At 40.2% G+C, this 27,321-nt stretch overlaps 2 protein-coding genes across 4 annotated transcripts in view; both read right to left on the bottom strand.

Moving 5' to 3' along the window:
* WDR35 (WD repeat domain 35) overlaps positions 1 to 7,369 on the bottom strand; it is a 42,282-nt gene extending 34,913 nt beyond the window's left edge. Inside the window, exons 1-8 of one of the 2 annotated variants that reach the window (XM_086875769.1) lie at positions 7,131 to 7,369; positions 6,422 to 6,539; positions 5,532 to 5,603; positions 4,097 to 4,189; positions 2,845 to 2,973; positions 2,500 to 2,633; positions 795 to 960; positions 553 to 698 (exon numbers count right to left, since the gene is read on the bottom strand). In XM_086875769.1, the coding sequence (XP_086731895.1) occupies positions 553 to 698; positions 795 to 960; positions 2,500 to 2,633; positions 2,845 to 2,973; positions 4,097 to 4,189; positions 5,532 to 5,603; positions 6,422 to 6,539; positions 7,131 to 7,154 (882 nt within the window). In that variant the 5' untranslated portion in view covers positions 7,155 to 7,369. The remainder of the gene's footprint in view (positions 1 to 552; positions 699 to 794; positions 961 to 2,499; positions 2,634 to 2,844; positions 2,974 to 4,096; positions 4,190 to 5,531; positions 5,604 to 6,421; positions 6,540 to 7,130) is intronic. The other variant, XM_086875768.1, reaches the window with a different exon arrangement.
* A 3,766-nt stretch (positions 7,370 to 11,135) lies between these two features.
* Positions 11,136 to 26,521, bottom strand: MATN3 (matrilin 3). Of its 2 annotated transcripts, XM_086875771.1 has the most exons (8): positions 25,390 to 25,546; positions 22,966 to 23,535; positions 20,016 to 20,138; positions 19,503 to 19,625; positions 18,832 to 18,954; positions 16,792 to 16,914; positions 13,357 to 13,464; positions 11,136 to 11,634 (listed from the first exon to the last, which is right to left on the bottom strand). In XM_086875771.1, the coding sequence occupies exons 1-8, from the start codon at positions 25,517 to 25,519 to the stop codon at positions 11,579 to 11,581; spliced, it is 1,356 nt and encodes a 451-aa protein (XP_086731897.1). In that variant the 5' UTR covers positions 25,520 to 25,546; the 3' UTR covers positions 11,136 to 11,578. The 2 variants fall into 2 exon arrangements, with proteins under 2 accessions (XP_086731897.1, XP_086731896.1); XM_086875770.1 differs by lacking the exons at positions 18,832 to 18,954; positions 25,390 to 25,546 and adding an exon at positions 26,191 to 26,521.
* Between the last annotated feature and the right edge of the window lie 800 nt (positions 26,522 to 27,321).

The following is a 27,321-nucleotide window of genomic DNA, read 5'->3' as shown; positions in this document are numbered from 1 at the left end:
TTAGAAAAAATTTAGCTTTTCTGAGGTTCCTGAGCCATTGCTTTTACTGATACAGGATGCCTGTTTGCCAGTTTTACTGATTCCAGAAAAAAGAGCAAATATCAAGTATTTAATATCAATACTAATTCACTGCTGTATTTTCAGCTTCTAACCTAGAGATGTCCAGTTCTCTTACACAGCCAGTGTAGAAAGACAAGTACTTCTGGATTTAATACACAGATGCTGACAACTTGACTGGTGCCTAAGCTCCAAACTGCTTATCCTCTAAAGCCTCATCTCAGGGCTCTGCTGTTCACAGTTAGACACCACACTTCTCCCATCATCAGTATTTTGACAGGCACTTGGATTTTTGTGCTGGCCACTATGCCACTGTTCTAAAAGGGTACGTGGTGCTGTTTCCAGATCCACGTGGATATCCCAGGTGCATACCTCACAGCACTGAACACCTATATTTTGGTATCCAAATTCCACCAGTAATGACCCCGTAGCAAAACATAAAATTGAGAAAGAAGAAAACCCTAAACATTTACATTACATATCAAATATTTTTACCTCACCAAAGGGAGTGTAGAACTGCACAACATTGACATCTTTATCTTGAGAAGCTGCTTTGAGGGAGCCTGCCACCGCCAGGACGCTTCCATTGGGGTTCCACTGAATACACACTACATTGATACCAGTGTCCATCAAAACAGGATCTAGTTTTCAAGGAAGAAACATTAAGAGTATCAACACAAGTAGACATTTTGGGTCAAGAGAAGCTCAGTAATTTGCACCCCACATTTTGTACCTACTGTAGTCATTTTCATCTCTCATTATCTGGCATCTCCCATTACTGTAACAGACAGCAAGGCAAGGGCAGTTGGGTTCAATGTAGCCCTGGGTACCGTGGTACCAGTGTATCCCAGCAATGCTGAAGGCTCCAGTTAAGTTCACCAAACAACTCAGCTTCATTTTCACCTGCACAAGAATGGTTAATTGAAGTCATATACAACATGTTATTTAAAGAATAATTTATATCTCTAATGACACTTGCAAAAGACAAGATGTCTAAGAAAAATTGTTTTCCTGTCCCGAGAAAAATTTTCAAGTTCCCAGAATTTCATGGGTTTGAAAAACTTTATGTAATCAGGACCAGATCAGACATACAAAAACACAGATTTTTAACTACAAAGAAGTACCTTTATGCTGGCATTTTCATTCTTCAAAAAGTAACTTAAAAACAAAGAAAACCAACAACATAAAAAGGCCACCACTCACACATGTGCATAGACACAAGAAACCCCCTGTAACGTTGTAAACAATAATTTTTATTTCAAACCATTCCTGGGCACAATATTAAACAAAAAATAAAAAATAAAAAATAATAAAAAAAAACCACCACAACTTTTGTTTCCTTTTTCTTGACTTAAGTGTGCTGAGTAACATACAAAAATAATTGGAAAAAAACTAGTGTCCAAATTAGAACACCAATTAAGATAACTTTTGCAATAACTAGCCCAGAATACCTGGTAACACAAGTAAGGGTTTGTCTGAAAGATAAGAGTATTCCTGGATCAGTTCAAAGGGGAATACCAGATAAGTTGTAGGAGAGAGGGGGAGAGGGAGTACAACCATACATATTGTTGATATGGTGGGGGAAATGACAGCAAATTATTTAAAGAATTTCAGTAATTTGTAGCAGTTGGAAATACCATGACTCGCACAGTGGGAAGATACGGTGGGAGGAAAAAGAAAAGGAAGGGTAGAAGATATTTTCTTAGGAAGGTAACAGAGAGGAAAATTCACCATATTAACCATTTAAATTTAAAAACATAGTCCCAAATACACTGGTTTTCAAGACAGTGTTTTACTTAGCTTTTTGTTATAGTCATATTCCAATACTTAAAGTAGATAAATAAATCTAGATTGCAGGAATTCAACAATATACTACAGCTATTTCCTTTTATTTTTCTACTTGCTACCAGATTTTCTCTAAAGAATAATAGGAGCAATAGGAAAAAAACTATTGCTTTTTCTAAAAGCATGCTAATACTTTAAGAAGCAGAAGCTGTAAGAAGTCAATATCCTTTAAGCAAGCATTAGTTCCTCCAAAGAGTGAAAGGAGGAAAAAAAAGCAGCTAAAAATATCAAATCTGACCTATCATCACAAACATCTCTGAAAGTAGAGATTTTCAGATGTCCTGAAGAGTTTCACTTAATTTCACCAGTCTAACCATTCCTACTTTTACATTTTCAGTAACTATTGCAAGGCTGAAAGGCATTAGTTGATGTGATAATCATTTAGCTACCAAAAAACAAATAACTGTAATAAAAAGCTGCAGGTCTCTAAGGTTGTCCAGTTCTCAGTATTGAAGTACACCAATCAAACAAACATGAAATAAATTAGGAGGAAGTGAGCTTTTATGCCTCTTGAAGCCAATTATAATCCTTATATATAATTATTATTATATCCTGACATTATCATTATAATCCTTAATTATACCACAATGAACTTACAATAAAATTTCCCTGATTGTCATAAATGTGAATCTCTCCATTTGCCATTCCAAAGAGTAAAATTTTGCTATCGGAGGACCAGGCCACATGGCACAGGTGGGTACCTTTCAAGTCTTTTCCCCAAATGCGATTGCCTGGAACAAAACATTGACTGCACTTAATAAATATACCACAAAATTAAACACAGTATGCAAGTTGCCAGTGTAAAAACTAAAACAGCTAAAGTCAAAGCAACAATTAGTAACTATTAATTGTATTTACCTAGAGGAACAGAGCCACTGTGTATATAATACTACAAACAAATTTGTGTAATAGCACAACAATTAATAGGGCTTAAAATCTTACCATCCACTGATCCAACAATCACAGCTCCATCTTCATATACAATACAAATCTTCTGTCCATCGGCATTCCAGCTCATACTTCGAACCACTGATTTATTTCTGTTGTTAATCATCTCTTCATACCAAGAACCTATTAGAAGGGAAAGAAAAACTGAGTTACACTTGTGATTTGATAAACCTCGAGAGAACTCAAGGTATATGCTAATCACTAAACTGCTCTTTCAGTAAAAGCCTAGCAAGGCTACACTACAGAGTCCCCAAACAACACAGACACAGTGTCTGTGAAACCCAGTGTTCCCATAGGAGCTGCTCATTTGCAAAGCCAAGTGACAAATGAGGACTCAGAAAGGGGAGCCAAAGTCCAAGAGGGGCCCTACAGAAAGAGCTCTGCACTTAAATAATTTCAGAACTGACAAAACTATAGGAAACATAAACAGAGGGAAAACTGGCTTTGCTAGGAATAGGTAATACATAATTTACTGATTGTTTTCCAAAACTAAGAGATTATTTATGTGACAGTAGCCACCATATATCAGCCAGAAAGACTTCTATTCTTTACTCCTGAAATGAGAAAAAAGCTAGAATTTTACTTGTTTCCATTTTTCATTAAACTAAAATTCCCAAGAGAATAGGAAAACCCTTCACTTCATTTTTCTTTCCCACATGTTGGAAAGTGGTTACCTTGACTGTGAGGTTTGCTGCCTTTCAAATGAATTCCACCACAGTATATGTGTGTGTGAAAGGGTCAAGAGCAATAAAAGATAATTATAGTCATACACTGGTTAGTCATATTGGTTCACTACCTTAAACATTCCTAAAGTTGTTTTTATGAGAGTATTTAATTGATTCTTTTTGCAGTGTTAGTAAGTTCTTGCAATCTACTAACATGTTTGTGCTCACTGCACAATATATTTTTTATATTGTATTCCAAGCAACAGAGATAAAAAATTTAGAGCAGTTTATCAAGCACAAGGCTAAGTAGTGATATCTTCTTCTATGGTAGCTCTGCAGGACAAATGCCTTGTCACATGTGACTACACTATAAAAAATATAGACAAGTATTATAATAAATTTGAATACAATAAACAAATTTACAATAAATACAACTTGAAAATCATTTTAAAACTATTTTGAGCTAGACAATCTGCAAAATAAAAACCCCAAAAAAGAATTTTAAAAACTGCAAGTGAGGAAAAAAAAAATACTTCTCATGACAGAGTATTATTCCATCTCAAGTTTATCCTGCAGAATACCTCTGTACAGCATCCACACAATGATGAGGCCATTTTGATCGCTTGTAGTCAATTTTTGATACTGTTCATTCCACGTCACAACCTGCACAAAACCTAGAAAGTGATAAAAAGCTTTTTATTGGCACTATTTAAGTAGTTAATAAAAAATACAGCATCCAACTTGATTAATCTGGAGCTTTCCCAAGGTTTTCATGGCTGACTTTGATTTGTAGACTTCTTTCTGTGCCACTTATTTCTCTTTCATAATTCTGCTCAAGAGCTCCTTTAGCTTCTGTGTTTGCCCACTGGAATAACATTCTCTCCAAATCCTGCTCAGTGCTGATTCCACAGCCAAAACACAAATCATGGTTTTGCAGGTTCTGTCCACCTGACACTCTGGGACACTGACAAAACTTTACTTGTAGAGTTGCTGTAAGAATCTGGGGTTTTTATTCCTCTTAGTAGTCTCATTATCACCATTGCTGCATTTTTAAAACAACCCCACTGACAATTACCCAAAAGAGCATTCTACACACAAATCCTTCAGACCCTCAAGCCTCACATACAATCCCACTCAAATATTTGAAACATCTTTAAACTTTTATCAGTTCTGCATGGTAGATCAACTTGTAGCACACTTTTTCCTGCCCTCACTGCAGGGTACTCATTTTCTCTGTATCCTTTCCATTTTTAGTGTTTCAGTCATGAACTTTATCAACAGATGCAATCAGAGATAATTCTGAATGTCAGGGAATTTTTAAGGTAATAGTAATCTATTTCAAAACTGAAGACATCTATTCAAAGTATCCACTAAATCAATTCCTCACAATTAATTGGTTCCAGTATTATTTAATTAAGCCTTTAAAAAAACCTGACTCTTGGCAGATTTAAACTGCTAGTGCTCATAAGAAAGTCCACTTCTTTGAATAATGGAAGGATATTAGCATCCTCTTCATATCCCACTGTCCATGGGTGATGACCATTCAACATTTCTCATGTGAGAATTTAAGTCCTCTTTAATTTTGCTAAAGACTAAAGTAAAGTTTTACTTTCACAGGTTATCCTTCTCCAGCTTGCTTTCCAACTTGTCTAAACTTTGTCTGTATACTGCAGTCTATGTATACACACATTCTGTAACTTGTCAATAAAGGGAAAAATTACAATATATTTAGCACAGAAATTAGATTTACTCAACTTATTTTCATTTCCTCAGTAGAAAACAGAAAGCTGTAACAGATACACAAATCTTACGGACATTATTTAAAAAGAGAACCCTAACAGCCTTATCCAAGATAACATGGTAAAAATATACAACCAAGCTGTTACATAGCATGCTGAATTTCACAACCTTTATTTCGGATTTACAATAAAAAGTTATACCAAAATTACTCTATCAGCTTCACAAAAATGTTGCATTTCTATTCTAAGAATAGACCAAATGCCCAAATACACTTACCACTATGACCTTCAAGAGTTTGAGTCACAGAAATGTTGTTAGAAGCTGCTAGTCCTTTTGTCTTTGTTTCATCTAAAAAAATTAACAAAATTCACTTTGAAAATAAACCTAACAAAGCATACACATTACCATGTTTCTATGAATACTGAATCTCTAATCACTATTTACACAGATAAACTGAACCACTTAGAAGGAAGTACATAGTAACTGCAGGATGAAATTTCCACCCTCCAGTTCCTTGTGTTTGCTATTCACATCTTACATCCAATTGATATGTGCCTTAAGGTCTCTTTTCAGAAGAAAGAGCCAACAAACAAACAAACAAAAAAATAAAACCCCAAACCCCACAACAACAGCTACAGTTATCACATTTTGTTACATTCAGAAAAAAAAAAGTTTAAAAATTTTTGAAAATGGATTTTGCTTTTCCTGGAACATATTTATTTAAAAGAAAATACACAGCTTTCTCCCTAAAATAATTAAGATGGAAGAAAACACTCAAACAAAATCAAGAAGTAACAAAGTAAGGCCCAAAACAAAGTGAGAGCCAACGAAAAAAAGAATTCATTATATGCCCGTAAAAAAAAAAAAAAAGGAAGGAGCACTGAAGAAAACTTCAGCATATATAAAGATATAATGGGTAGACAAATTACTTGTGTGCCAAATAAGACCAACTGGAGAAAAACTGCATTCATAAGATAGTGATGAAAAAATTTGATGTTAAAAGAAATACATAAGTACAGATTTAAAACTTATGCAGTATCTTCAAGTAACTCAGGGAAGAAGTTATTTTTTTTTAAGTGTGGTGGGTTTTGCTTTTAAAATAAAAATTAAAAACAATAAAAAAAAAAGAAACCACAAAAAACACCAACACCCCCACCCCCATTTACCTGTTTGTGTTTCTAATTTTAGAACTTTCAGTAATCCATCCTCTCCACCACAGGCTATGAAACCTTGGGTCTTATTCCAAGAAACACATTTTAATCGAGTATTACCTGGAATTGCAATCTGAAAAAGAAGTATTTTGTATCTCTACACAGTTGCAATAACCACTTTTTATTTTGCATAGTCTATTTGAACACCTTGGAGACACCTACAACAGCACAAGAGATCAATTTATTTCTATTAACAGACCTGTACACGCAAAAAAAGAGAGAAGACCGTAAGCAGCAGCGAAACTGTGCCAGCCTCAAGCAATTGAAGTCATGCAGTAAATAATAACAGGACACCTTCAAAGGTGTACTGAGCAACACAAACAGGTGACAGGAGTCACACAGTGCACAGGGCTTCGGTCTCCAGAGGAAAAGCCGCGTCCAAAGCCCACCGGCGGAAAAACTGCGGAGCTGATGGAGCAGCGGGAGACCAAAGCGGGAGATCAAAGAAACAAGGCCGCGGGAACTGGCGGGACAGAGCAGGGCAGCGCTCCGGGAGTGCCGCTCCACGTCCAGCCGCCCCACAGCGGCCGCAGGCGACGGGAGGGACCGAGGGTCTCCTCAGCCCCCGCGGGCTCCGCGCTCCCGATCCCCGGGACTCCCCAGGGCAGCTCCGCCTGCCCGACAGCAACCTGCCCTCCCCCGCCCCGCGCGTCCCCAGCAGCACCTTCTTGAACAGGTAGATGAACATCCCTGCGGAGCGCCGGTAGCCGCCCGGAGCGGCCCTCACGGCAGCGCGGCCAGCGCAGCCCCGCGTCCCCCCGGCAACCGCCGGCGGAAATGGCGCCGCTTCCGGGGGCGCGGCCGGGCGCCATTAACGGCTGTGCCGGCGGGCGCGCGCTGCCCGCGGCCGGGCCGTGAGGGCTTCTCGCGGCCCAGGCAGGGTGTGGGTCCCTGCCCGGGAATGGGAGTGCTCAGCCTGCCTAGGAACCGCTGCCAGTTCTTTAATAAAGGTCGTTCCGCTTTCACACGAATTAAAATCCCAAAGTTTGTGAACCTCAGGTTGTCTGTGAACGGTGTTTGTAGTGTAACGTGCATCAGCATGGAATTGTAGAGTGGTTTGGGTTGGAAGGGACTTTAAAGACCATTTATATCCCATTCCCCTGACAGGGACACCTTCCTCTAGATCAGGCTGCTCAAAGCCCCATCCAGCCTGGCCTTGAACACTTCCAGGGATGGAGCAGCCACAGCTGCTCTGTGCCAGAGCCTCACCACCCCCACAGTAACAAACTTCTTAATATATAACCCAAACCTGCCCTCTTTCAGTTTAAATGCATTCATAATCAAAAAGGAAGGAGACTTAATCCATGAAGCAGAGAGCAACTAACAAGCTGTCAGTGATGTTGAGGTATTAGAAAGATAAATTACTTGTCACTAATACTGCCATACTAAAATTTAGGTCTGAACGAGTTTGATGATGTCAGGCCTAGGGGGTGGTTAATAAAGCTTGGGAAGAAGGATGTCACACTGATAAAGGACACAAAGCAGAATTTATGGGCCACATTTGGCAGAACTCCCAAGATAAGAAAGAAACTAATAATGTCAATTCAGCAACCATGTGGAAATCAGCTCTGACTGGGTAAAGGGTAATTCCGGCAGGGGCAGATTGCAACCACAGGACCCAAGAAACCCACCGACCCAAAAGAAAAGGAAGATTGAGCATGTGGTGTATTGAGCATCAGAAGCAAGAGAATCATTAAGCAACAGAAGGTATGATACTAATTAAAAAGAGAACTGTGTAACTTATAGCACTATGTAATTCCAGTGCTCATTGGTCTTTCGGTCAGGAATTCTGCAGGTATCTCCCCATCCAGGACTGGGTAAGAGACTCAAAGGTGCAACATGTGAAAAAAGAGTTAAAGTATAAAGTAAGGAAAAGGGTTGATAGAATATTGTGGAATTGGTATTATGTAGTAGAATTTTGCAAAACTCATACATGCTTGACAGTGACAAGTGGAGTGTATGAAGTCATGGTTAAAAATTATTATTATTTTTCAGCTAGTAATGTGGAATGGGGCAATTGATTAAACCTCCTTGTTCTCCATTAGGATATATTTTGAATCATTTGGGCTAGTTTCTTCTTACAAAGTGGAAGTTAAGGAATACATGTTCTCAGTGGTAGTCAAAATATAAATTGGATCGTGATGAAAAGTGGTCAGAAATGGGAACATTAAATTATAATAATATGCTACAATTGTTGTTTTGCAGAAGGCTGGATAAGTGGGATGAAATCCTGTGTGTGGAATTATTTTTCTCATTGAAAAATGGTCACAAAACAAGAAAGAAATGAAGGTTATTGGTGTCTGATTCAAATGTGTTAATGATGGTGGAAGAGAAAAATAATTATCTTGTAGCTGTTCTGCTTGTAGTATAGGGAAAAGGTGTCTGAAAGTGGATAATCAGGAAGAGGGTTTACAATTGCTGGTTTCTCTGAGAAAGAATCAGGATAGTGATAACTGGGACCAGGAAAGTACTGATAGAAAGACTGGAGGAAATGGTGCATTTAGTCCAATTGCAGGTGGAATTTGGGCACACCAAAACCCTGTATATGTACAAGTTACTTTTTAGAACCAACCACTGATTTGACATATTGGAAGGAGTCTGCCAGGTTGTACCGAGAAATCCAGAAAAATTTGAAATTCTGCATAGTACACCACATAATGTGAATCTGACAGGAAAAAATGACCAGGTGATGTGGTAGGAGAGAAAGCTTTAACTTTCAGAAAGCTTTTAACTAGCTTTAACAAGATTATCTCTTGTCTTTAAATAAAACCCTGAGATTATTACACAGGTACTTGCTGTTTAGAATAGCAGTCCCAGTCAAGTCACCAATATATTCTTTCAAGCATGGAAATCGAGTCTACCTGAAAACCTGGAAAGATACTCTGCTAGCTGAGAAGTGGAAAAGACCTTTTCTGGTACTGCTAACCACACACAGAGCCATGGAACTGAAAGGACTGGACTCATGAATTTATAACACACAGACCAAAGTATTCCTCCAACTTTGTGGTGGACTTAACAGAAGGACCCTTGAAGCTGGAACTGACTCGGGGCTCATGAACTGCACATGGACAAAAACAGAATCTATACTGCAATTTTATTATACTCAGGGAGAAATTTTACTATATTTTTTGTGTTTTACTAAGTTTAAAAAGTTTTTATAGGCAATGCACTTGATTTTTGGAACACCACTGAGTACCCAGGCCTGGGTACACAATTCTGAAATAAACAATAAGTCTCTTTTAAGAGTGTGGAATTGTTGGCTTGTAACACACTGGATAATAAATCAAATTTTTCTGAACAACAATATGTCCTATTTTAAACAAATAATTTGTATCATCTTGGAATTTTACATGGTGCTCACAAAGTGAGGCAGGTAATTGCTCAGAGGAATTGAATGTAAATATTATAATTTCTAATACAAAATAAAGTTATGAATACTAGTGCATGAATCAAAGCCTGCCCAGCTGACAGCTTGCAAGATACATCTGGCCTCCAGGACAATTTTCCACTATCCTATAAAATTTTACATTTCATCTGACAACTGGCCTTAGTGTAATAGGACTGATGTCATCCCCTCCCAATTGCCAAGAAGTTGCATTAGATTTACAACTTGTTTATTCTTACCAATTACAGAGGCCAAGGCATACTTCTGGCCCTATAAATGCCTGTATAATACCCGTGCCTAAGCAGAAGACATGAAAGTAAGCAAAGTAAAGTGCTGGATATAAAACTCCATGACTTGGAGAAATAAAAAATATGCATGCACAGCACTTTGAGGAAGCAAGTGTAGCATAGCCAGGATGTCCCACATTAACTTTAATTGTACTACAGCAAATTAATATCAGTATAGGGACACATCACAAAATACAAAGTACAGCCAAATCCAGCATTCTTGGAGGGTTTATAGTCTCATTTTTAGCTGAAGCTGTGTCCCATGTTCACTTGTGCTATTTAGTGTTTTATTCCAGCTCAGCATTAATGTACAGGCATATCTGAAGTCACACTCCCATGTGCAGTGAAGTGAACATAACGTGCTTGAGTGTGGTATGTGCAGGGTGTGAAACAAGTACAGATGTTATTTAATACATCCTTGACAAGCCAGTTGCCAGATACAATATTTTGTATAATTATATTGCAAGGGTCTACAAAATATGTGGGATTTTTCCATTAACAAAACCCCATCATTTTGACTCCTAATTTTAATATAATTTCTAAAGTATTTTAATAATTATAAATGCCAAGTGTATAAAATGAATGGATTCCTTTAATGACTAATTTTTTTTTAAAGCTTGTGTGTTTTATCCTAAAAGCTTGATTGACACAAGTACCAGTAAAGTCTGTGTGATGACAACAGGAATGACTGACTAATAACACAGGTAGATCTTTCAGGATAAAAATATTAAATTGGAGGATGTCTTTCATTCTTCTACATTTTAAATATTATTAATACTTGAAATTACTGTCCAATCTTTTATCTATATTTACAGTGATGTCTAGGTTTTAAAATCAAGTACTTGTTTTTCCAGTTGTGTCTTGGGGCAGTATTCTGTTTATTTCTTCCATTTATGCCTCCTTTATCTTTAAAATTTTGTTTCCTTTGGTTTTTTAAACCCTTTATTTCATAACACATGTCCTTTAGGTTGCATACAAAATAACTCCAACATCAATGTGCATATCATATTGTATTTTATTTTAATAAGTTACAAGATCCCAACTTACTTTCCCTTTTAATTGAAAGAAGACATAGGCACATTTTTTCATTCTGCCTTGCCATTTCAAAGTTTGATATAATGTGCTATACTGTATCCATTTTTTTTTCTGTATTTCCTTTGAAGTAAGAGAATAAATAAAGCAGTTACTACAGAAAAGCAGTATCTGCAGTACAAACTGAAGCACAGCAGGAATGAGTAGCTTCATGGCTATAAAGTGACTGTACATGAAGATCCTCAGGGTCACTGTATTTTCAAGACTCGTTTTCCTGAAGTCTTCTTGATGTTTGTTGATTATAATAAACCAGCTGCTCTTTTGTAAGCTTTGCAATGAAATAATGCTTGCTGAAAACAATAAAAATTGATTCTGAAAAATTATTTTAAAATCAAGCAAAATGATAGCTCAGACAATCTGCTGTCTCTCTTGATATGCCTGCAGCTTCTCAGACACTTCCTCTAGTGGTCAGTTGTTAAGGGCAATAAAACAGATGGTCACAAGGTTTGTTTTATTTACAGTCTTTCTCACTGCTGCATTTTAAAAAAAACACTGTTTTCTAGATGAGGTTAATACATGCTTGAAACAGAGGTTTCCAAACCTGAGCTCTGTCAAGACCTGGCATCTTCCGAAATAATCTCAACAACCCTAATTCCTTAGAAAGAGTTGGATCAGATGATACTCAGGGATGAGGAGTAGAAGGTAATGGTCTCTGCTATGTTTTCCAGGTTGCCTTGAAAGGATGTTAGGGATAGAAATGGCCCATCAAAGAATAACTTTGAAAGAAAGCCTCAGCTCTTTGTAATAAAGTGTATTCCTAACTTAAACCCACAACATTTTCTTGCTTAACATGAGCTCTTGGGGCAGAAAGATTGATCTCTGAAGGATGTGCTACTACTGAGATGACATTACAGGTTTAAATATCTTGGTGTTCAGTTTTAACTAATTAGATTCCCTAGAATTATACATTATAATCCAGGAAAATCAGAGGTCTTCCCCTAGCTTTTCCCAGGCAGATAAACTGAACTCCAAACACACTGCAAAAAGAGGGATGTGCACGTAGATCTCATAAAAATAACTCTGAATTTATTCAAAAACTGGGAAAGTCTTGTTTCCTTGGCAGAACTGTTTATTTGACTTTCAGAAACTTCAGCAAACTGAAAAATTCTTGTAACTATTTAAATGATGAGTTCATGGGGATGGGGATAAGGACAGACATAATGCTTCTTTAAATCAATTCCTATTTGAATAAGAGCACCTTTGACAGAAAAAAAAAAGCATTCAGTCTCAAAAATTTTCAGCAAAGAAAATCTGTGACAGTCCTTGGTAAATTGTAGCAGTGATCAACCACTCTCACTTCTAAAAATTATGCCTTATGATGTACCACAACTTGTCCAACTTCAACTTCCAGTTATTAGTTCCTGCCATGTCATCTGGGGGCATTCATTCCAGCATTCAGGCTTGCTGTGGTACGACAGAGTTCAGCACTTTATCTTTCTTTATTGGTTGGGGTTTTTTTTTTCTCTCCCACGTGTTTGTGGAATGTCTAATCTGGGGGCTGACCACATTTCTCTTCACGGCTGCAGACATGGCACTGCAGCAAATGAAGTCAGCAAATTCCACCACCAGCCGGCACCTCGGATCTCCTACGGGCACAAGGCTTGCCCAGAGCCTCAGCACCCTGCCTTGCAGCTCTCTCATGCCCCTGTACCCCAGGATACTAATAGGCTCACACATTTTCAGAGGAAAGAGGATGCTTGAGAATCACTTGGGACAGTGCCTGCCTATGGAGGTGGGATGCAGAGGAATACACACCTAGTGGGACTGTTGTCACACTGCCCGTGAAGTTGTCTTTAAAGTTTTGGAACATAATAGGAGGGCTATTGATGTAAAAGCCAGCCAGAAGAATTACAAGTAGAGCAGTGGTTGATGTTCAGCGTGGCACGTGTAATCTAGGGGATGTGGGCATATGCACTTATTTTATCTGTATCGTGTTGCTCTTCAATGAAATGTGAAACATAGTGGTGTTTGCAACACCTTATATTATTTTACATGATATTTCTAAAATCACTCTGAAAATACTTTCACTTTTGAGGGATATTTCTTCCCTGGTCTATATCAAAACAGGTACCTCTAAAATACCAGGAAAGTGCTGAATGCAGGTAATCATGTAAGAAAAAGGATATATTTTGTGGAGAGAGCTTCAAGCCGTGAGGTCACTGAGTCCTGGAGGGCAACTATGGCTTCACACTTACAGGACTCTTCAGCTGTTACAAGACTGCTTGTTATGGCTCCTAAGAGAGAAAACAGCATTTAGTATATTTATTACAATTATTGAACATTTAAATCCCAAGAAAATGATTGATCTTGTGGAAGGAGTCGAACTCATGCTTGCCACAGCAAGCACTGCAACCCAGGGCAGTTGGGAAGGAGGGGCAGAAGTGAACAGGGGCTGGTGTGTAGCCAGAGACCTGAGTGTCCTAATCCAGGACAGGCAAGAGAGAGCTCAACTCTAACCAAGAAGGAGGAAGAGCAGGGTATTCCTTACCTGCCTGCCTGGATCCTGCATCCTGCATCCTCTATACTCTTTAAATTAGACCATTACTGAGAAAAAAAAAAAAAAAAAAAAAAAAAAAGAGGCCTGGCTGCAGGGACCAACCAGCTTCACCATCAACTTTGTGTCATCCCACAAGTACTCTTGGTTTCTAACATTTGCAATATGAGTGCATAGCAGGGAGTATCTTTTTTGCTTCAAGAGACTGGACACAAATCCATTTAAATGTCACATGAATATAGATGGGAATGATATCATTCAAATAGGCCCAACTGAATTTAAAATCTAGCAGAAAGTCACAGCAATCTAACTGGAGGAGCCAGTTAATATGACAGAGGAATCACCAGTCCCTTCAGGAAGAGAAAGTGAGTGTTGCTGTACTCCACAGTGCTTCCATTGAATCTGTTCCTAGGTCTTGACCTCAGTCTTCAGACTTACACAGGGCACCAGCCTTAGCTGTCCTCAAGAATTCCTTTTTCTCCATAATTCACAAAAAAGATGACAAGAGTTCAGAGAGACAACAATTTCATTGTAGTATAATAATGTCAAGCATCAATAGATGGCTGTGGGTTCTCAGCTGCATGAAAGGCAATTTAACCTCACCTACTCCATAAAGCAAATAAGGCTGCCCTGCTTGCTGAAGGCTGAGAACAAATGTATCAGCAGCTTCTGCAGCACAGGTACTGTAGTGAGGACTCCATCCACATCTGAGACTGGAATAATAAGCTTCCAAAGGCAAAGCCTTCTTAAAAGAGAGCCTACAAATCAATTTTTAATAAGCTATCAAGAAGTAATACCTGTATATAGTACCCATCTCTTAGTAAATGTTTTTTAAACATTACTTGTAAAGGCAGCATGCCATTAATACTCCCATTTTGCAAGGAAACTGCAAAATCTATGAGGCTGCAGATCTGGCAGTGCAGAAACGCATTTGTATTAAAGCCAATATTGAAATTGGTGTCTCCTCAATTCCACTGAGCCTGTATTTGTTCAGCTCCCCTCCTTGGAACATTCCACTGGCTTTATGGTCAATGTACAAAGAAGAGCTGTTCAAGAGTCAGCTGGAGGAAGGCCAGTTCAAAACATCACACCAACATGGTTGGTTTCCAACCAACTGCCAGTTAACTTTTTATGTCTGCATTTAAGTTCTCCAGTGACAGATACAGATCCTCCTTGGATTTTGTCCGTTTTAACAAAATTATTTTTCCAACCAACTCTGGCAATTTTCCAAGGGTGCTGTGAATTCTTCTACAGTCCTTCTGTGAAACTGACAGTCTTCTGTATTTGATATTCAAAATTTGTGGCATTCCTGTGGCCACTGGGATGCCCAACAAGTCACACAAAACATGCTAAAGTTGTGTTTTTGCACTGCCTTTGTGTTCAAGTCTAGACCAACAAGAAACTATTTTCACAGATGGTGTTTGTGTACAGCCACCAATTTTATAACTGTGCTCTTACACAGCGTCTTCAGTCACTTGATGTGACGGCAGGTTATTCCTGCCCTGAACCAGGGCTGGACTAGGTACCTCTTGAGGTCCCTTCCAACCCAATTTAATTTCAGATTCTACATCAGACTGTGGGGAGGTTCTGCCAGCATTTGATCCCAGAATTGCCCATCTGAAGAGAAAACAGTGAGTTCATATTTGCCCCAGTCAGCTTGGGGGAGAGGCCAAGAATACAAGGTTTGACATTGCAGTAGTTCTAACCTGAGTATTGTTCCACTCAGGATCCCCCAGCCATTCTCCAAATGCTGGTATGCAATGGAAACTCACATCCCAGAGACAGGTGCCCCAGAACCCTGCCAACACCCCCAATTATTCCAATTTCATTAGGATTGCAGATTATGACAGATTGTATTTTTAGATACAGTGAGTCCTTAAGTGTGTGATGATAGTTAAGAGGCAAAATTAAACTTAAACTAGTTTTAATACAGTAACTGCTATAATTAAGCAAGAAGGACCAAAGTAGCTCAAAATAAAAATGGAAAGAGGCATAGAAGAATGAAAAGGGATTATACTTCCTGAGAACTTGTGAACTGATAGACCATTTCTCAAGCAGATTAAAAATATTTAACGCATTAAAGAGGTGTTTCAATAAATAAACATATTCAGAAAAAAACCCAACTTTAAGTTATTACTTGAGCGTGTTTTGTCATCTGAATTTAAGATAAAGCCTTCATAGCAGTCACAGGTCTATCATCCACTCACACAGACCTGCTGCCAGTCGTGGGTTCCTGGTGCACACACACCAGTTCACACAGGATGTGCTTTGGAGAAGCAGTTATCCAAAAACAAGATAGCATTTTTTAATGCTTCACAATGGCAATGTTTTTCCATGCTGGAAGCCTATCCTCTATGAATCTTATCAGGAGCTACTGGGATGTGTAACTGATCTCACCTTGGAGCAGCAATTGTATTACTGGGGATTAATACATTAATTAATACAAGGGATACCTCAGACCTTGCTCCCTCTGACCCAGCTGTGTAACCCCAGCAGATGTGAAATGCCACATCAGCTCCAAAAGGTACACTAGGAAAGGTTTCCAGTACACAATAACTTTACAGTAAGTAGACTGGGAAGGAAAGAAACACTTCTGAAATTACATTTTTACTGTAACACAAAGTCACCAAGAAGCTAAAGAAAGGAACAGCAAGATGAAATTCAGCCTGGAGGGGAGGACATCTCCTCGAACTGTCTTGCATGGTGGTACACACATTCCACAGTACTGCAGAGTGTGTGACTAACCCCAGCTCTTCCCTCCTCAACAATTTCTCAGTTCTGGGTTTGCTGAATATTACATAAATTAGGGAAAGCCTTGTTTATAAGTTGACAAAGACTGCATGGTGAGTATTTACTAACATTTTTACATATAGTTATTTGTATCTCTGAATTTCTCTCAAAGTAGGCAGTAAGACAGAGTGACACAGAACTGTCTTTTAACACCTGAGTGCACCTGGAAGTTCCTCAGACAGATACAAATATACTCATACGCTAACAAAAGCTATTGCAATACATGCACTTAGCTGGGGAGGGCATGGATGGAAAGGGATCAGCAATCTGCTCTTACTTGAACACGTCTTCCTGTCTGGGTTGAGGGTGTAGCCTTGGTGGCAGCCACAGGTGTAGGACAGGTCATCCCTCACGCAGACCTGCTCGCAGTCGTGCCTGCCAGGTGCACACACATCAGCAGCTGAGGGAGGCATTTCAGAGAAGAAGAATATTAATCCATATCCAAACTTCTTCAAAACAGCCTTTAGTTGGTCATAGTGATTCTCATTCGCAAATATATCTTCATTTGGATTCAAACCAGGATGTTTTTACTGCTTGTCAGCACACACAGCAGGGTGCACAAGGGTGTGTTTTTATCTGGCTATCAACGTCACAAAATTAGTACAAAATTTTGGAATACTGGCAACACTTTTTTGCAGCTGTAACAGATGGCAAAAGGAATGAAACTAGAAGTGATAAAGTTATAAAACAATTATCCAACAGAATTTCAGAGAACAAATATCTCATGATTTTAAAATCTGATTTGAAAAGACTATTTGGCATTACTTCAGCTCTAATTGAGTTGGAGGAGACACTGTTTTATGGAGTGAAAAGACCATAAACAGAAAAGTATATGTGGCTGCTAAAAAAGATGTGACACCCACTGCCAGTTACAGGGCACTTTATGTGTGAGGCTGCTGTTTTCTGCCAAATTTAACACACCAGTTCTGAAAGGGCAAGCTTGAGCAGGAGATCCTATATTTGGATATCTTTGCAGTAAGAAGGCCCAGTAAGGCACAAGAAAAAATAAAGGATGGAGAAAGAAAGGAAGAGAGGAAGAGAGAGAGAAAAGAGAGTAAGAAAGAAAGAAAGAAAGAAAGGAGAAGGGAAAGGAAGCAAAGGAAAAAGAGAAAAAAAAAGGAAAAGAAAAAGGGAAAAAAAGACCCTCTCCCAGACCTAGACTATTTTTGCATCATTTTTTGCCCATCTTTGTGAAATAATTGCCACAAAGACCTGAATGGCTAGGAAATCTTAGCAGGATACTGAAAAATGAGATTCAAAAGGAAAAATAAAAAGCATGTGAAGAAAATAATTTAAAGTTTGAGTATGCAGGAGAATCAGTGCTGTGAAATGAGGTTTAGGACTGGACTCCCAAAGGGAAGGCCTAATTGAATTTACATTTCCTCACATGTTTATTGCCTCTCTAATGCCAGCTAAGAGCTAATCCTAGGCACCACATTTACAAAATCAGCTCCTAACCTAGGCAGGAAGAAATACTGAGGCCCTTTGACATGTGAGACCTGTGACTTCACTTGAGAGATTTACCTAGGAACTTCCTGGAACTGAAAGCCTATGTTCAACAGTTTGTCACACAAAATATAGTAAGGAAAAGGATTATAGTGAAAGTGGGGAGAAAAAAGGATTTTCCCTAAATAAATCACCAATGAGACATCCAAAGGAATTCAGAGTAAAAATCAAACCCTAATCAAGTGAAGATAATATAGAATAGATATTAATTTGTAGATAATATATACTTATGTGTACATCCCTGAGTACCAGCTATATCTCTGTTCTTGTTCTCCACAAGGGACCATCACTGAGAAGGAACATTTCCCTCCATTCTCTAGAGTTCTAAGGCTGGAATATTTCTTAAGGTCCAAACACATCCACCAGAAAAAGCAGTCACACTCATGATGATACAAACTTCAATCTCTCTTCCAGCACAGTCCATGCTCTCCATTGTCTCATTCCCTTGTGCTGCTTTACTGAAGAGTTTTCTGACAGAAGTGGTCCACATCACGTATCAGATATGGCAATTCATGCTCCATGGTGTGAAAACACTGTGAAGTCCTCAAGGAAATGCCAGGTGGCATTTTAATCTTAACCAAATACAAGTTTCACACAACTTAATCTTACCCAAATACAAGCTTCACACAACTGCAGAAGAGCCAATGATCTCAAATTACTACTGTACATACAGAAAACAAAGTTGCCCTGAGTTTTCAGGAGCTGAAAAGAAACTCTGGGATAGTTTACACGAAAAATAACGTAAGTTAGCTAGATTTTTAAAAGCTGCTTGCTTTTAGTGAAACACAATTTTTCTTTATTCAGATATTACCTGAGCAAGTCTTCCTGTCTGGATTCAGAGTGTACCCTTCATAGCAGCCACAGCTGTAGGTTCCATCATTATTCAGACAGACTTGGGCACAGCCATGCCTTCCAGGTGCACACATGTCCGTGGCTGTGGTGAGCCATGGTTTAGGAAAGAAGGCTATTAAGCCCTCCCAGATACTTCACTGTTTTAAATGCTCAACATTTGTAATTACAATTTAATTATGATTTAACCAGTGTCCTACTACATTATAATATTGTGCTACAGAAAACTGAATTCAGTTATTAATTATTTAATGGAGGAGGCAGATAATGCAAGACATCGCTACACCACACCTCATGCAGTTCTGTCTTTCATCAGCAATTCCAACAGTTCCATACATCCCCAGCAAGGATGAAGCTACAAACCCACATGAGATGAGCAATAACCTACCCTGTGGTCAGACTAAGCAGCTAAACAATGTTTATGGAATTCTGTGAAGACCATAAAACAGTAGAAAAAAAGAAGTAAAAAGTGCCAAACTGCAATTTTTAATCAATAAATTTAAAGAAAAATGCAATGTTACTGTTACTGGAACCAAGGAAAAGACTACAGCTGAGTTCTCATTTTAGGGTAACTCAGAAAACATGTCCATATCTCCATGGGTTTCATATATTCAAGTAGCCTTTAATTCTTACCTGAGCAAGACTTCTTGTCTGGATTCAAGGTGTAGCCTTCATAGCAGTCACAGACATAGGATCTGTTGTTGCTCACACAGATCTGGTCACACTCGTGCCTCCCAGGTGCACACATGTCCACAGCTTCTTAGTCATGTTAGAGAAACAACTCGTTAATAACAAGGAGTTTGGGATGGAGTGCACACTCCCATTTTTTAATATATGCTGATTTGGAATCAGCTCAGAAATGGCAAAAGTAATTGAAGGAATTAAAACAAGGGGTAGGAGAAAATATCTATAGTGTCTACATCCAAAGACTTTGTTTTGGCATCTAATGGATGCCAAATGAATGGATCTGTAGGCACAATAAAAAGGATGGTTATAGAATCAAACTACATCTCACCTCTACTTGCAGCTGAGTTATATTTATTATTTATTTCTAGAATAATGTTTGTTGTTTCAACAGAAGCAGACAAGTAGAGTTGTTTGGTTGTTTTTTTTTCTAGTTGAACTCATTATCCAAAGGAATAATACCTGAGCAGGTTCTCTTATCTGGATTGAGGGTGTATCCTTCATAGCAGTCACAGAGGTGGGATGGCCCATCACTCACACAGAGCTGCTGGCAGCCGTGGGTCCCCAGGGCACACACGTTCACAGCTGCAAAGGGCATTGACAGAGAGGTGCTTCAGGCATCCCACAGGAAAGGAACAGGCATTAATCATTCATGCTTACAGAAGTACATCTTGCACTGTTTGCTGGATTAGTGATAGTAAATGTCAGTGCTGTGTTGCTGTCACAAGTTACAGGCCTCCTTTGCACCACTCCATAGCCAGGAGAGAGAGGTCATCAATGGCATAGAAATAACTCATTACCTGAGGTGGCAGGAAAAAAATGAATGGAAAAGGGTTCAACAAGGAGAGATTTTAAGCATTCAGTAACATCACACTGGAAGGGAGAAGACAGCAATGAAAAGGATCTTAAAGAGAGAGGGAGGGAGGGAGGGAGGGAGGGAGGGAGGGAGGGAGGGAGGGAGGGAGGGAGGGAGGGAGGGAGGGAGGGAGGGAGGGAGGGAGGGAGGGAGGGAGGGAGGGAGGGAGGGAGGGAGGGAGGGAGGGAGGGAGGGAGGGAGGGAGGGAGGGAGGGAGGGAGGGAGGGAGGGAGGTTAAAGAAATGGGAAGACAGGTCTGTGTTGAGACTTGTACTCAGATTAGTAGTTACTGATTAGTATTATTGTGGATATGGACTACTGGTAAAATCAATCTCCAAAACAATACTGGTGAATTAAAAAAGAGTGCTTGAACCTTCTCATGTATTTCTGAAAACAAGGCAATTTTGTGGCAACAAAATGGCAATATTCCCCATTTTTTAAAACAAGGAAAATTTAGAAGTCTGCTAAAAAGGCTCACAGAGTTGTCATGTCTTTACATTTTGAAACACAGACAGCACCTTTTCATTCCCTACGTACTTGGGAATAAGAGAATTAATCTCCATGATTTATGAACAAAATCTCTGGGTGATATTTTCAAGCATAAGTGAGAAGCTCAGACTCAAATGGTCAGATTTTTGTGGTGGGAAAGTCAAACATCCATTGACTTGGACAGCTATTCAAGGCTAATCAAGACTTTTCCATCTCTGGGATGGTCTCATGCTGAAAAATGCTCTCAATGCATCAAGAACTTGATCTTAGCCAACTGTTTTTTCCTCTGAACATTAGTTTTCCTGTTTTCAGTTCACCCTACAAACAAATTAATTGCCTTAGTCTAAACAAAAGAAAATCCTAATTGCCACTGGTGAGCCCAGATTTCTGACCAAAAAGCATCTGGAGCTGGAAAGGGACCCAGTTTACCACACTACCTTACAAGACACTCTTAGATTCATTAGGTTTATAGGAGTCTTTTCAAAGACTGTTTCCTTCACCCTGTTTTTTTCATGAATCCCACAGATTCTGGCAAACTGCACGCAGGCAACTCAGAGTTACACTGGAAGCTTACATGTATGAGCAGTCTGATTTACCCTCCAGCCTTGCAGGGACATAATTTCTATGCTTCAGCACAACAAACAGTAGGTTTATTCTTAAGAACAAGAGATTTTTCTTTGCTGCTCTGAAAGGACTTGCTTTGGCAAGAACATAGGTGGACAAAGTGCTGTGTTCACAGCACACATACCTGTCCCACCAAGTGGGCACTTGTGAGGATCTGGTCACATCAGCAGCACAATATGGTGTCAAGCCAAACCTCAAGGCATTTCCTAAGCTAGTTACTGGACAAAGTGTCCTGTCTGGAGATGGTTTTACATATTTATTTCATACCTAGAGAAAGAGGTCTATTCACTCTAAACATACTCAAAAAGTGTGGTGGTAATTTTTATTAAGGCTGTGAAACAGTAAAGTAACATACCACCAACCAAGTTCCCAAGAAAGTGGCTCTTATTTTAATTCTCTTACAGTGTTATTTATTTTACCTAATATTTTATTATTTATTGTTTTATTATTTTATTATATCATTTTATTATTTATTATTTTATTATTTTATTATTATTTATATTTTTAGTATATTTTATTATTTTATTTTTTTTTATTTTACCTAGTATTTGCTGGAGATTTATTATAAAGTAAATTTCCTAGAAATTCACTAGAAAAATCTACTTTGCACAAGTTTTTTAATTGTCAGGAAGTTGTAATTTGATTTTTGTGAATAGGGCTGTGTCACAGCTATCTATAGGCAGTTCTAAATACTCTAGGTGACCTTTTTTTCCCTGTAAATGACAGTAACAGCCCAGTCTGGCCTAGCATTGTTAGTGGAATTCTAGCTGACACCAAATACATACAGCATTTTTAGAAGATCAGCCCTGAAAATGCAAAGCTAATTCATCCCATCCCATAGTTCCTTGTCTAAACCAAGTTTCAGAGAAACAGAGGGAGATTTGAGCCTGGCATGCTGGAAAAGCCCAGCAGTGCCTAAGGAGTGAAAGCCTGTCCTGAGATGATCTGCTGCTGCATTTGGGCACTTTATCCTGTACCAGATTGCTCAAGCCAGTGCAGTGGTTTACCTGCCACACTGAACTCTGAACCTATAGAGAATCCCTTCAGCTCCATACTCCCATCCTCCTTGCTTCCCAGCAAGATGGGAAAAGAAAAAAGCAGCCTGCACAGCTCTGGTGTGTACCTTCAGTAATTCAGTAAATATATGCAGTCAAACCATGTCCAGATTGCTGTGATTTGTCTTTCTCTCAAAATCTGACCAACTGCACAAGGAGGTCCACTGGAGTCAGAAATGTTACCTACACTAGGTCACTATTCAAAATGAAAGGCCATTAATTGGCCTCCACTGGAAAAGAGGGTTGGCTTGTTTGCCCAAAGGATGGTAAAGGAAATATTTAGATGTGATACATAACACTTCTGAAAAACTTCTTTCTTAGGGAGTGGAACCGCAGCAGAAATCAAATGGAGCCAAGTTACACTACTCTCTTGGACTGACCCCCTTACCACAGAAAGTCTCCCTGAATCTGGATGTCAGCTTTTCGATCACACCATAGGTCTCCACATAGAAGACGTGTTCATCCAGAGGCTCACTGGCCATTATCCTCAGGGACTGCATGTCTGCCCGGTCTACCCCGACCGCGTAGATCTCGATGCCAGCTGTCCGGGCGCTTGCCGCCACATCTTGAACCTGGTCTTGTGGCCGTCCGTCTGTCACAACAATGACCACCTTGGGGATGTTGGAGGTTGCTGGCCGGGTGCCCATTTCCTCGGTGAAGACTTCATCCATGGCAGTTTGGATGGCAAGGCCGGTCATCGTGCCAGCAGACAAGGGCTCGATGTGAGACACAGCCTCCTTCATAGAGGCTTTGTCAAAGTAGGTCCGGAGAGGAAACTCCACCTTGACAGTGCTCGCGTAGTTCATGACCGCCACACGCGTTGTTCTCTCACCAACATCCAAGGTATCGATCATTTCTGACAAGAAGATTTTCACTTTCTCAAACTCTTCAGGTCGGACACTACGGGAGCTGTCTACGATGAAGACGAGGTCTAGAGGCCGGTTCTTACAGGCAGTGTCTGCCAAGAAGGAAGGAAAATGCTTCAGTCATCTCCTACACAGAGCAGGAGCTCTCACCCAAGGGCACTGAGAGCTGTCATGGCAAACTACTCCTGCCAGATAATGTTGGTTGATTCTTTATGAAGAGTCTTCAAATTATAGTGAGCAACATATTAGAGAGTCTTAAATATTAATTTTGACAAGTAATAAATAACTGAATTTTTCTAAGCATTAATAGCTAGCTGCACCTTTGAGCCCTCAAAATGTCTAACTATCCTTGAAACAAAGGGTTATGTAACAGCAAAAAAAGAGATGGAGCAATTATATATAAATGTATTTACTGTTTATTTTCATAAAGCTTGAATTCAAGTATTTATAAGGTAAAGAAATAAAATGGCAAAACATCTGAGTAGATCATGTGGGGAACAGATCCCAATATTTTTTAGGATAGTAACAATATAAATTGCCAATCAGGAATTATTTCTTGTTTGTAAATCACAATCCAAAATACACAACAAGAAGAAATAAAGGCCAACAAGGAAAAATCACAAATGATATTGTAAAAAGGCTCCTTTAGAAATTGTTACTATTTTAAGTCTTGTAGAACAGAGAGAAAAGTGAAATTACTCATGAAGTAATTTTATATGTAAAAATGAACATTTACACACACACACTTCCAAAATTCCTCACTGTCATATAAATCTAGACAGAAGCAGAAAAGCCATAGCTCAGATCAGAGACAAGCAACACTTCTGGGAAGACAAAAAACAATCAAGACAGTGACAGTGCAACTGAAATGCCCCCTCCCTACCAGGACACTGGCACTACCATGTACTTATATTATACCATCAAGGTTGGATTTGCAGCTGAAAAATGGACAACCCAAGACAAGAGTATTTCTATAAAAGACACATTGTGGCTCACCAGTGCATTAAATAGCAAAATATGAGGTGTCCAGTTTGAATTCACACCTTGAGGGCTGTTTTGGGAACCTGGCACACCTCTCCTGGCTACCAACAAGTTCACTTGTATTATTCCATTCCAGCTTAAATTTAAAAAATCTTCACAAGTAACTTAAAAGTAGAGGCGAAAACAGCACTCCCCCCACCCCCCTGCAAGGCTTTAGAAATCTTTTTTCTCTGATTCAAGTGAAAACACAGGGAAAAATTGAAATTGCACAAATTCCCTCAGGAAGCACAACAGCATAGTTGATATTGCCTTTGAATGGAGTAATAGACCAGATGAATCCAGGATCCCATCCAGGTATAGTCTGTATTCATCCTGTAACTCAGTTTTGCCTTTGGGAAACTGAGAAAACATGAAGAAATGTTAGTGCATGCATGCATAGTGAAAGACAGACGGAAAGAAAGAAGGAAAAGAAAGAAGGAAAGAAGGAAAGAAGGAAGGAAAGAAGGAAGGAAAGAAGGAAGGAAAGAAGGAAGGAAAGAAGGAAGGAAAGAAGGAAGGAAAGAAGGAAGGAAAGAAGGAAGGAAAGAAGGAAGGAAAGAAGGAAGGAAAGAAGGAAGGAAAGAAGGAAGGAAAGAAGGAAGGAAAGAAGGAAGGAAAGAAAGAAAGAAAAAAAGAAAGAAAGAAAGAAAGAAAGAAAGAAAGAAAGAAAGAAAGAAAGAAAGAAAGAAAGAAAGAAAGAAAGAAAGAAAGAAAGAAAGAAAGAAAGAAAGAAAGAAAGAAAGAAAGAAAGAAAGAAAGAAAGAAAGAAAGAAAGAAAGACCCAGTGCAGTGTTTGTAGGTAAAATAATTCTCTTTTTTAGAATTGAGAAGAAAAAAAATAAAGTGCTTTTCAGCAACCTGGTGGTTCCAGGAGTCAGAAATAAAGATGTTTCGAGCAATGAGCACAGGTAGGGAAGCACAGGTACCTGCGGAGGGGCCGGCCGGGCGCGGCTGCCGGCGCGGGCGGAGCGCGGGGCCCCGCGGGGCCGCGGGCAGCAGCGGCAGCAGCGCCAGCGCCAGGCAGCAGCGCAGGATGCCGAGCCCGGCCCGCCCCATGGTGCCGCCGCCGGGCCCGCGCCCGCCGCGCCGCCTTTAAAGCTACCGGGACGGGGAAGGGGACGGGACACCGAGGGACCATCGGCCGCCCCCGCCGCCTCCTCCCCGGGGCGGGCCGGTGGCCCTCGCTCCCCCGCCCCGACGGGCGCTCAGCAGCCGCGGGGAGAGGGAGGGGAGCGAGGATTACAGCTCCTCTTTGGGAAAATGCGGCAGGGCCAGGGCAGGGCTCAAACCTGGGCGCAAGGGGAGCTGAGACACCGTTCTTCCTTCACCAGAAGTGTTGGTCCAGGTTAATTTTGCATTTCAGTCTCCAGGACAGTCGTTGCAAAGAACGAGAGAAAAAGCTCCAGTGTGATGAGCGAGGCACAAGGAACTGCCCGCTCTGTTGCCAAATCTGGGCAAGAGCATTTAGGCTGGTTCCTGGCACTGAAACTCCTGCCAATTTCTGCAGGAAGCTGCAGTGAGCTTTAGCGGAAAGCACGGCTTAGGGCACAAAGGCACCCTGATCTCCAGCACTGGACTTCAGAGGACAGCTTTGCCAAATCTGTACTCTGTTGTACTGCAGGATCATCTTCTCTCCCATCACCTCCATCAAGGGAACAGGAAGCCTTGACTTAGAAGAGGAACCACCAACCCCTGAGCTGCACAGTATCCAGCAGGCACTGACTCACTTCGGCAAGTGCTACTGCAAAGGCACAGCACCATCACTTTCCCCAAGGCTGCAAACAGTATCAGGGAAGAGGGACCATCACCCTTCAAGCAGGAGAAAGCCACAGGACAAGGCACCAGGGAAGTGTAATGGCTTTTCTCTCTCAGCAGAGGCTGCATCTTTTTGAGCAAGAGCACATGCACACACACCCCAAACCAATTTCAGGCAGTGCCTGCTGCTGCCAAACACTGCTCACACACGTGGTCAGCCACCCACTCGGACAGCCTCAATAGGCAGCCCTTGGCAGGAGCTCTTTGTCCTCTCATGGTCAAACACACACACTCCCTCACTGCAGAGGGACCAGAGCAGTGTGCTGCAATCCATGTTTGAGCAGCACCCAAGTACCAAACAGTTTCAGCTGTGTTTCTTATGCCTCACCAAACCACAGTGGTCTTTCACACCCGCCCTCCTCCCAAAGAGTCACACTGAAGCAGCCTGTGGCAGCATCTGAAGATGCCCTGGGTTTGGAGTCTCTGTGGGAGTCCAGATCTGATGCAGTTGCTCAGAATGTGGAAGTAAGAATGCAGCCGCCACCAGCACGGGGCCCACCCCGGGTAGCCCCTCAGGGTAACCAGGAGGAATGGCACTGTCAGAAGAGTGGCAGAGGAGGTGTGAGACCACTGCAGTTCAAAGTGCTCTCACAGGTGGCACCTGAGTTCACAGGGAAACTACTGCTGATAGCCCTAACAGAGCATTTTTAAATGTGTACAGAGGTACATACTGAAAATACAGGAAAAACTGCACAAATTAGATGCTATAACAATATGAATCCCCTTTTCCAGGGTAACACTAGGTACCTTTTTTCTTCCAAAGCAGAAAAATGTTTCTTCAGACATACTAAATTGTTAAATAATCTTCCACCTCTTTACAGCTCTTGCTAAAAAAGAGGAACAGGAGAAAGTTGTTTGCACTTGTTTTTTTGGTTTGGGGTTTTTTGTTGATTGTAGAAGAACATCACTAGGTCTGGCATATCTCCAACAACTCTCGACATTTTCCAATGTAAATGCTGTAGTCCTACTGGGTGTCTGTCCTGCTTTTAATGCCTGAGCTGACCAGACATCAGATTTCCCCAAGGGCTCAAAGCCTCCAGTAC

The sequence above is a fragment of the Cyanistes caeruleus genome, chromosome 2, assembly GCF_971803275.1.
Source record: "Cyanistes caeruleus chromosome 2, bCyaCae1.hap1.1, whole genome shotgun sequence".
Lineage (NCBI taxonomy): Eukaryota > Metazoa > Chordata > Aves > Passeriformes > Paridae > Cyanistes > Cyanistes caeruleus.
Note: the sequence above shows the minus strand (reverse complement) of the source record. Positions and strands in the feature narration are given on the sequence as shown.

What these genes read in the sequence shown, in the direction of transcription:
- MATN3 (XM_086875771.1), bottom strand. Translation starts at nt 25,519, where the DNA reads ATGGGGCGGGCCGGGCTCGGCATCCTGCGCTGCTGCCTGGCGCTGGCG. An exon ending in CCCGGCCGGCCCCTCCGCAG is followed by an intron (nt 23,536 to 25,389) that starts GTACCTGTGCTT and finishes CCTTCTTGGCAG; the next exon opens with ACACTGCCTGTAAGAACCGG. An exon ending in TGAAGCTCTCTCCACAAAAT is followed by an intron (nt 11,635 to 13,356) that starts ATATCCTTTTTC and finishes ACAACTGACCAC; the next exon opens with TAGAGGAAGTGTCTGAGAAG.